Here is a 9,901-nt window from a genome sequence, read left to right on the forward strand (position 1 = left end):
AAGTCGGCGATCTTTTATACTTCAGCATCCACTGACCCCTCTCCATCAGTTTACGTGGCCTAACACGTGGCTGAGTTGCTGTTGTTCCCAAACTCTTCCATTTTGTTATAATGGAGCTGATTGTGGAGTATTTAGGAAATTTCACGACTGGATTTGTTGCCCTGGTGGCATCCTGTTATGGGTTCCAGGTTGAGAGCGGCCCATTCTGTCACTAATGTTGGTAAAAACAGTCTGAGTGCTTCATTTTATGCACCTGGGACCAGGTAATTAGGACACCTGATTCTGATTTTATACCAATACTTTTGCAAATATAGTATGTAAGTCGCACCCCTAGAAACTCCTTATTTTATGATGTAAATTTGAAATCATGAACCTGAAGTTTGAGCTGTGTGTGTTTTCTCTCTTGACTGAACTTCAGGCATTATGAGTTAAAGCGCAACGAAGACATCATCTCTTTCTTCAACGACTTCAGCGACCACCTGGCTGAGGAGGCTCTGTGGGAACTGTCATTAAAGATAAAGCCCAGGAACATTACCAGGCGCAGGACGGAGCGCGAGGAGAAGAACTTGGGCCTGTGAGCCCCGCCCCCTTTCCCCAACACCGACCTCCAACTGTGCTCCATAACACTAATTCCACTTTTTTTTTTTTCCACGGACCGTGAACGAAAGCTAACGGAGACTTCAGAACAAACTGAAGCGTCGATAAAGGTTTACAAAGAGCTCCGTCACTTCTGGGAGGTTCTATTTGGGATAAGTGCAGCTCTGGGAGGTAGATCGGGAGATTCACCAACGACAGGAATCGCATCGAGCAGACGGGGGGAGACGCTACAGAAATGACCAAAGTCTGCTCCCTGCACTCTGTTTTAGAGAGGACCTACTCAATTGAGCAAAATTGTTCATGATTTGTCCAAATCCCTCCCTCCTCTTCCTCATGTATGTGCCATTCGCCGGTCATCTTCTCCTGATTTCCTCTAAAGGGAAGCCGAACTCTGACGAGAGGATGACCATTATAGACTGGAAGCGATGACTTTGTTTTGAAACATTTTGTGTAAGAATCATGTATGGTTATGACATGTATTATATACAGTGCTCCTTTTGTTCTTAAAAAGGACATTTATGCTAATAAGAATAGCTTAGCTTCTCCCAAGTGCCATATATGTATGTGCACTAAAAAAGCAAAGCAAAAAGATGAATTACTAAAGATGCTGTGATCTATGTACGTCATACTGAATCATCGGGTGCAGTGTTAAAGTAGAGAACCATCCGCCAATCACAATCATGTTCCAGCTGTGTGAGTGTGTGTGTGAAGGAGTGCGACTGAAGTCCTCAGTGACGTTTGTGTGCGTGTCATTCCAACATGTGCTGTAGTAAATCATTTCATTTCGGGTTTAAACCGACACATCACACTGTGCTCTCGAATAAAAACAAACAGCTCTGTTTCTAGAAATGATGGAAACTTCTTTTTTTTCTGTTCCAATAACACAAAAACACAGAAGTTTATCACTTTCTTTTATTTGCTTCAGAAACAGTGAGTGTAAAAATTAAGAAAAAAGAGGAAGGCGTTGATTTAATTAATGAAAATAAGCTACTTCTTTAGTTTATACCTGCTCTAAATTCATTTTAAGAATTTATCCCTAAACTAAAAAAAAGGCAGCAAGATTAATACATCTGTGTGAACAATTTTAACTTATTTTAAAATACTAGTCATAAAAAAGACTACCAGTTAAGGCAGATTATTACATGCAAAAGCAGGACTAAATACATGTTATTACATAATACTTTTAGAAATATTAAATAAAGATAACTAAAGAAAAAGTATGTTAGAGAAACAAATTACATTTTCTTCAAGTACTATTTGATATGAGCTATTTTCTAAAGTAATCTGGTGCTTGTAAGGTCATCAAATTACTTAAATTCTGAAGCAAAAGTCAAAATGGTTGCAGATTGTTCCTCTTTGAAATCGCACTAATCAGTAACATCATCACCCGCTCCGATCCTCTTTGGAGCTATTGTGATTATGCTGTTTTCAGTCCAAAAAAATTAAAAATAAAAAAAAACTGTTGTCTTCTAGGTCATAGTTTCTGCAGAGCGGCTGTCGTTCATTCGAAATTAGTCTGATTTGCTCAGTTTGTTTCCACATCACAAATAAGATCTTTTTTTCATCTGCTTCTGATTCACAACAATTTGATTGAAGAAATTCTCAGAAATGCAGATTTTGAGCTTAATTTTACTAATAAAAAACCCAAAATTCCTCTGAGTGGGTGAAGATTAGTGGAATCGGTTAAAAAAATAACTGTACAAACAACAAATTTGGCCAGGATGTTCCTTAAAATCGTGTTTGCTACAAGAAATTAAGAGTATAAAGTCTATATAATATTCTGTACGTACCCCTCAAATGAAAAATGACCGGATTTTGTTCATTAACAGCATATATTGTTGAGACTGGCGTGAATATACATTCAATATTTAAGTAACAACAAGTGAATGGCTGTCATCTTTTTAAAAATGGCCGACATTTTGGGTTTTTCTTATGGCAAACGTGAAAGAAGGGTTCCTGAGGTACATCCATACCAAATTTAATGTTTGTACCACAAAATGCACAATTTTCCTCTAGTTTGTTAGAGAAATTTCAAAAAAGTGGAGGCTCAAATTAGATGCAGCTCCTTGTTTTTGAGAAAAATTCTGACCTACTTTTAGACTTTTCTTAAGTTTATACTCCATGTCCTACATTTACGTCAACGGATGACTTATTTATAACCGAGTCTTACGACTACAGTGTAACACTGATTCAAATATTTGAAAAAAAAATGTTAAAAGGAAAAAACAACAGTAACGAGGTTAAAAGACATTTTTCCTCTCCGTTCTGCTCACACCAATAGCAGCAAGTGAAATTTAAAAGCTCGTACTCGCAGTTCCGACACAACCCGCTCCCTATCAGTGGGGCCGCGTGCTGGGCTCCAGCAGAACTCTTTTTGTTGAAGAGGCTCCATTCTGCAGGTCGTTCTGCTCCGTTATGGTCCGTTTGAAACTTCGTCCGTGGCCGTTCATTGATCCGCGTTGCCACTTACAAATGTCCCCGTTGAGAATATCTTGAATATGCTGCACTATGAGGTTGATGGCCACTGATGAAACACAAATTGGTTATTTTTTCCCTAATTATTCTCACCACTAGGGGGCGTTGGCTTATTTTAAAATGACTTACCCATATTGTCAACTCCCCTTGGAATGATCACGTCTGCATACTTCTTTGTCTGAATAGAGACAATTTTTAGTGAAAATAAAGGGGGGAAAAAATCAATTAATTAATTGTATACTTACAGGCAAGCAAAACTCCTCAAAAGCAGGCTTTACAAACGTCGTATACTGACTGAGGATCTGCTCCAAGTCTCTCCCCCTGCTCATATCTCTCAAGACTGTAGGGAAAATCGGTTTATTGATTGTGCATTCAAAAGAAAATTAAACGATGAAAGATCCATACCTCTGCGGGACAGTCGGACGTCTGAATCTGTATCCACGAACAGCTTCATGTGGAACATTTCACGCACTTGCAAGGGGTAGAAAACCAGGATCCCTTCAAACAGGACCACATCTGCTGGATAAACGATGATCCGTTCCTCCAACCTGTGAACGTATAAAGTGTCAAAGTCAAGGCCTGGATCCGGCCCTTCGGGTAATTATATCCGGCCCTCCATATAATTTTATTTTATTGTTATAAATGGCCTGATGTTATCTTGCACTCATTTCTAACTGGTATAATTTTGAAAAAATATATTTATATGGACAGTAAAACATTGAAAGTTATTTAAGTTGATTTATTCTGGAATAATATTCCTGCATTTTTTTATTCATAATTATGTTAAAAAAGTTACAGTTTTAAAGTTTTAAAAATTGGCATTCTGCTAACGTTTTGGACTATTTTGGCATTTACTAAGATTTTTTTAGGATATTTTGGAGTGTAGCTATTTTTTCAGCTACATGATAATTGTTTTGGCTAATTAAGGCTTTTTTTATTTTTTATTTTTTGTGCTATTTGAGTTTAGCTAATATTTCAGCTACATACTAGCTGTTTTCGCTACCCTACTTTTTTTTTAATGCTAATTTGGCATTTAGCTAATATTTTAGAGGCTATCAGCTTCAGCGATTTCAGCTATCAATTTCATCATCTTCAACTAATAACACTAGCATCTTCAGCCAAATTCAGCTTATAGCATTTCACACTAGCATTATTACAGGTAATGCTATATAGTTCCTCATTATGTTAAAACGTTACATTTTTAAAGTTAAAAATTTAGTTTTAGTGTGTTCAATAAATGTCTGTCCTGTTCAGCCCGTGACCTAAGGTGTGTTTTGGATTTTGGCCCCTTGTGTGATTGAGTTTGACACCCCTGGTATAAAGAGTAGGATACCTGGAATGGGACACAAAGTCGTATGTTGGGATGTCAACCACCTTCCCTTCTACAATGTCCTGTAAGGTTTTGCACATGAGCTCATTGTCAAAAGCCTCTGCAAGAAAAGAAAGTTATTTAAAAGCTGACACATGAAATACATAGCTGGGATGCTATGATAGCTTAATGAAAGATTGACATTTACCTGGATGATCAAAGTTGTATTGCCCTTTCAGGGCTTTAGCCTTTTGTTCTGGGGTCAGAACCTTGTAGAAGCTGTCCTGGCTTATGATGGCCACCTTTCTTTGGCGGTGGTCCACCTTGTTCTGACCCAGAAGCTCCATGATTTTGGCACAAACTGTGGACTGTAGCAGATATTATAATTCATCACTTGTTTCTGGTCAAAACCCAACATGATGACTAAACAAAGGCAAACAAATCAGCTGTAATCAGGTAAACAAACAGCGTAAGGTTCACGTTCTAATGTGAAGTTCAGTGCTGCATCCATGACCTGATTTCACTGTTTATCAGCTGACTCCACTAAAAAGGAAGTGGCTCTTTTTGTCCTACTGGATAACTTAAAAGTTATTTAAAATGCATAGACTTGAGTTTATTTATCTTAAAGTAATTTTGACAAAGAATAAAAACAGAATAATAGGATTTCTTAGGAAAGTGGGCGTGTCAATTCATTTGACAACCAAACAACGTCGCTCTTGATCAAGCTAGGCTAACCGGCCGAGATGCTAACGTCACGTTTAAAGTGACTGACCTTGCCGCTGGCTGTTCCTCCGCTAACCCCGATCAGGAAAGGCCGGTGTCTTGGCCTTTCAGTCTCGTCTAGGGCTCCAGGGGAATCCATGAATTTGAACGAGGAGGCAACAAAACTTAGATATGCGGCTGCGGAGTTCCTACGGCGTCAATAAACATGCGTATGGCAAGCAGGAGCAAAATGTTGATCTCGCGAGATTGGATTTTTTTTCCACTGATATTTTTACTTTCTTTTCTTTGATAATGACAACGATAACAGCAACAATAATAAACGAAATATGATGTTATTATTCATAATGACAACTTTTTATTAAAAAAACAACCTTGAAAAATATTATTCATTTAAAATAAATGTTTACGTTTGAAACTAAAGCTTTTATTGTTGCAAATTATACATTTTCGTAATATACTTTAACCTTCCAGTTGGTTTATTTTATTTTTATTTTTTTTACTTATATCCAGAAACACACAAAACTGAACCATAAGAAAGAAAAAAACAAATACTCCAGTTTCCCCTTAGATAATCAAAGCATTTTTTATGTGGGGAAAATATAGTTTCTATTCTTTTATAGATGAGGAAGTTGAGAATCCTTTTGTGTTTTTGTCATGTTTTGCACATCAATGTGTGAGCTTAGCTTGTTCACTTGGAAATGACTCAGCAGTTAAGAAAAAAATGATTTAAAACGTTTTTTTTTTATTTATTAGAAAAATAAATCACATCATCTCAAATTCTGCACATGAATTAAAAAGTCATTATTCCTGCTTTGCTGGATCTTTTTCGGGTTCTTCTGTGTTGTGTTCTTGTTGTGACTGGTTTTTGCTGCCTTCACTGATCACTATCTCCAAAGCTGCGCTCCCGTCAACCCTTTTCACCGTCTCTCCTTTGGCCGCAAGGATTTCTTCGATGTTTCTACGAAAAAAGGAAACTGATTACAGGAGTTTTCAGACTACTGGAAATGTTCTAAATCATTTATATCAAGGTAAGTTATTGAAAAACTTTCAATATTACTTTGCCAAATTTTGTTTTAAATAACAAATGTGTTTCATTATTTTAAATTGTGGTTCTATTTTCTGTTTTCTTTTATTGTGAAGCACTTTGTGACCATGTCTGGGTTCTATACTAATAAACTTTACTTACTTACTTACATGTCACAATTAAAGTAAAATGAGGGAAGAAACATTCTTGGTTGAAAACATTTTGGTTGAAAATTACTAAAAAATGAGTGTCAGATAACAGTTTAATTTTAAAAAGCCATTTTGATTTTACAGTATTAAAGACATTTGAATTATATACGTTTTTTTTTTTGCAAACTTAAATAAATTTGAAAGTTTTTTTTTTTAAAAAGTTCATCATCACTATTTTTAATTAAGTGGACGTTGCTTAATCTAAGATCTGAATCTAATTGAGACATTTTGGCAAAAGTGTATGTATGAAAACTCTCCAAAATGGCTTCATTTCAACAATCTTGCAAACAAAAGACAGCAAAAATTCCCCTCTGAAAAGTCATTGTCAGTAAATTAAAATGCTTGATGGATGCTATGAAATGTGATCCAACAAGTTGTTCTATTGTGATGTAATCACTATTTCACACAAGGAAAGAAGGAGTAAAGTTGATTTTTTGTTTTATTAATAACAATCAAGTTTATCTAAAATGCTTTTGTACTTGTGTTAACATGGTTTAATATACAAATGTGTTGGATGATTGAAAACTTGAAGTATCATAAAAACTGGTATTACTGTCTAAATACTGAATTGGTGAGGAAAAATTAAGGAAAGAGTTCACTAAAATTGGCATTTTATGAATAAATATCTCTTTTCCGAATTATTTTCATGAAAAAAATTAGAAATCTGAATGATAGCGAGCATTTTGTTACCACTGAAAGTAAACATTTCCAAAGAAACCCAATAAAAATGAGCAGTTAATATGTTCCAAAAGCCAAATTTTACAGGAAATTTCACAGCTTTACAGGAAAGAAATGTTGCATGAGCAAAAGCAGGAAAACTGGTTCAAAATGTGACTGGGAGGTTTTGAGAAAATTACAAAATAAATGTTTTTCCCAAATTAAAAATGCCAAGTCCAAATTGTATCTGTCAATTACAACTGACAGCCTAAATGATCCTAAGAGGTTTCGGAAAACCATCAAATCTTTAACAGTTGAGAATAATTTACGGGCACTGCCCAGTTATATAGTTCAGGACTCATCAAATATTTATTCAAATTTTAAATTGTTTCAACCAACATTTTATATCTTCTACACAACCCATCAATTCAACCAGTCCTGTAAGCGTAATCTTCAGATAATTCCATATTTCACTTCCAGCCTTTTACTGTGTGTCACGTTCGCAAATGCCAACAAATCTCTTGAGGGAAGTGTATCTGCATTACAAAATGATTGTAATGTTATTCTGGACAGTCTTCTAAAGCTCGAGCTTTCTCTAAATGCAAACAAAAGCAAATTAATGCTCTTTTCAAAAACAAAGAAAACTGCGCAAGTTGATCACACAGTATTCACTCTTCAGGGGACAAAAATAGAGACAGTTAAATCTTTTAAATACCTTGGCATTTTAATCAATGACAATCTTAAATTCAAGGAACATATTGCCCAATTGGTAAAGAAATTAAGATTGAAATTTGTTTTTTTATTTCAGAAACAGGTTATGTTTCTCTTTTAATGCAAGGAAAAACTAGTTGAGGCCACTTTTTTTAAAATCAATTTTAGACTATGGAGATCTTATTTATATAAATGCCCCAAATCAAGTGTTGAAACTTCTGGACTCTGTATATCACTCTTCTTAACTGTAAGCCTTTCACTCACCACTGTGAAGTTTATACATGTGTGGGCTGGTCAGCACTGAAACACCGTAGACTTACACACTGGTACGTGTTAATATATAAAGGTATTTTGCATTTGCTCCCTTCACATCTCTGTAATTACATCAAACCAAACTGGTCAGTATTCATTAAGATCACAAGAATTCCTGCGACATTACCAAGAGTTCGGACAGAAGCTGGGAAAATGGCTTTTCGGTATTCTTCCCTGGTTAAATAAAGGTAAATAAAATAAAATAAAAAAAATAAAAAATGATATGATTTGAAATTTACCATCACCTACTACTGATAATTAGACTTCGATAACAATTTTTTAAAAAAATATTGTCTTTTTTTTATCATTAGGAATTGGAAAAAAAAACTATATTTAAAGTGTTTTTTGGAAAAATGAACCCAACCTCTTGCCCTCCAGATCTGAAAACCAGCCGAGGTTATCAGCGATGATGTGGTGATTTTCACATCCTGGGCATGTCACTATGACGACACCCTTATGATAAGCCACCTTGGAGATCTTCTGTGTGGATCTGGTGGAGCAAACCTGCAAGTAAAGGACAAAATAAAGGTCAAACACTGGACTTCCAGACTAAATGAAGCAGAACATACGATGTAAAGCCAACAGCTGCAGCGCTGATACCTTGCATGTGTAAATCAGATGATAGTGTGTTGACTGGACTTTCCCAACAGCATCTTTTCTGTTCGCCAGTGAAGTTAAAAATCCTCTGGAGCAGCTGAGACGAGAAACGCGATGGTTCGCAGAGAGAAAATGATGAAACAAGCTTCGCTTTTGAAACTCACAGAAGGATTTGGTCCGGATTTTCGAAACGCAAAAGCGATCTTTTGTTACAGTTAAACTACTATAGAAATATCGCCATATTGGCCCAGTAATGTGATTCGATTTATTTACTCGCGTAAAATTAAGACATTTTTGTAAGGCAAGCATGTTTGTGTTTAGACCGCTGAGGGGAATCACGATTTCTGGACGCACGTTGATGACGTCACACACCCCTGCCGTTTCAAAATAAAGTCTGTGATTTTTTTTAATCAAAACAATAAACTGAGATTTTTGTTTGAACAGTTAACAAAATTATTAAATTAGCATTCAAGCATGTGAAATGACATTTACTATTTTATTTATCAATTCATATATTTATAGCTTTTTTTTAAAAGTTGTTTTGCTTTCAAGAGCACAAAGTAGTAACTAGTTAGACTTTACTGTCAGGAAACTTAGTGTGTAAGGTTTTACTTTCCACATAACCAACAGAGGGAGACCTACAATCAAATTTTTTTCACAATTTTTGATTCCCTATTTATTCTTCTCTTTTTTTAATCCCTGGATGCCCAGTTTGAGGCAATGCAAAGTGACCTCCTATTATGCTACTTATAAATATAATTTGATTTTTAAGATCAGAATTGTTTTACTTACCTTTTTTGTAACTATTTATATATATATAGGTTAAATGTGAGATAATTATAATAGCAAATCAATAAATTGTCAATAATGTGTTTTGTAATTCCAGATTTTATAGATGAGTTTAAAAGGAAGATTTGCATTATTTAGACCAATAAATACATTCTCAATCACTTCTCTTGTAATTGCAACTTTTAAAGGTAAGACTAAAATCTTACAAATGATTTTCATATCATAAAACAAATAGGGTAGCTTCCTTTTATGTATATATACTTTTACTTTTGTTTGTTTTTTTCTTCCTGGCTGCATTATAAATTTAATTTTGCCATTGAATTAGATTTTCTTTCTTGGCTTCTCCATTTATTTTTACACATGTCGGAGCCCATTATAATATAGTTTATTTGTGAATGATTGTTAGATTATAAACAAAATGATTTTTATTTTTAACTGGAAATCTATTACAAATATACAGATAGATATGTGTTGTACATTTTCAAAAGCATCTGCTTC

The 9,901-nt window shown here is 35.0% G+C and overlaps 3 protein-coding genes across 7 annotated transcripts in view; 1 reads left to right on the top strand and 2 right to left on the bottom strand.

Moving 5' to 3' along the window:
• Positions 1–1,447, top strand: part of rapgef1b (Rap guanine nucleotide exchange factor (GEF) 1b) — a 44,683-nt gene extending 43,236 nt beyond the window's left edge. For all 5 annotated transcript variants that reach the window (XM_024298998.2, XM_024298999.2, XM_024299004.2 and 2 more), the window contains one exon: positions 419–1,447. In XM_024298998.2, coding sequence (XP_024154766.1) covers positions 419–578 — 160 coding nt within the window. In that variant the 3' untranslated portion in view covers positions 579–1,447. The remainder of the gene's footprint in view (positions 1–418) is intronic.
• Positions 1,448–2,829: 1,382 nt separating this feature from the next.
• On the bottom strand, positions 2,830–5,397 carry uck1 (uridine-cytidine kinase 1). Its single transcript, XM_024299007.2, has 7 exons — positions 5,154–5,397; positions 4,590–4,749; positions 4,406–4,502; positions 3,478–3,620; positions 3,318–3,412; positions 3,202–3,250; positions 2,830–3,121 (listed from the first exon to the last, which is right to left on the bottom strand). The coding sequence occupies exons 1-7, from the start codon at positions 5,241–5,243 to the stop codon at positions 2,934–2,936; spliced, it is 822 nt and encodes a 273-aa protein (XP_024154775.1). The 5' UTR covers positions 5,244–5,397; the 3' UTR covers positions 2,830–2,933.
• Positions 5,398–5,465: 68 nt separating this feature from the next.
• On the bottom strand, positions 5,466–8,983 carry dnlz (DNL-type zinc finger). Its single transcript, XM_024298757.2, has 3 exons — positions 8,618–8,983; positions 8,382–8,521; positions 5,466–6,062 (listed from the first exon to the last, which is right to left on the bottom strand). The coding sequence occupies exons 1-3, from the start codon at positions 8,921–8,923 to the stop codon at positions 5,906–5,908; spliced, it is 603 nt and encodes a 200-aa protein (XP_024154525.1). The 5' UTR covers positions 8,924–8,983; the 3' UTR covers positions 5,466–5,905.
• Between the last annotated feature and the right edge of the window lie 918 nt (positions 8,984–9,901).

Source organism: Oryzias melastigma, linkage group LG12, assembly GCF_002922805.2.
Source record: "Oryzias melastigma strain HK-1 linkage group LG12, ASM292280v2, whole genome shotgun sequence".
Lineage (NCBI taxonomy): Eukaryota > Metazoa > Chordata > Actinopteri > Beloniformes > Adrianichthyidae > Oryzias > Oryzias melastigma.

Excerpts from the sequence above, each read along its gene's own strand:
- uck1 (XM_024299007.2), bottom strand. The coding sequence starts at position 5,243 with ATGGATTCCCCTGGAGCCCTAGACGAGACTGAAAGGCCAAGACACCGG. Across the intron at positions 4,750-5,153 it reads GAGGAACAGCCAGCGGCAAG|TCCACAGTTTGTGCCAAAAT; the intron begins GTCAGTCACTTT and ends TATCTGCTACAG. Across the intron at positions 3,413-3,477 it reads CGTCCGACTGTCCCGCAGAG|TCTTGAGAGATATGAGCAGG; the intron begins GTATGGATCTTT and ends TTTTCCCTACAG.
- dnlz (XM_024298757.2), bottom strand. The coding sequence starts at position 8,923 with ATGCTTGCCTTACAAAAATGTCTTAATTTTACGCGAGTAAATAAATCG. Across the intron at positions 8,522-8,617 it reads ATCTGATTTACACATGCAAG|GTTTGCTCCACCAGATCCAC; the intron begins GTATCAGCGCTG and ends CTTTACTTGCAG. Across the intron at positions 6,063-8,381 it reads TCAGATCTGGAGGGCAAGAG|AAACATCGAAGAAATCCTTG; the intron begins GTTGGGTTCATT and ends CTTTTTTCGTAG.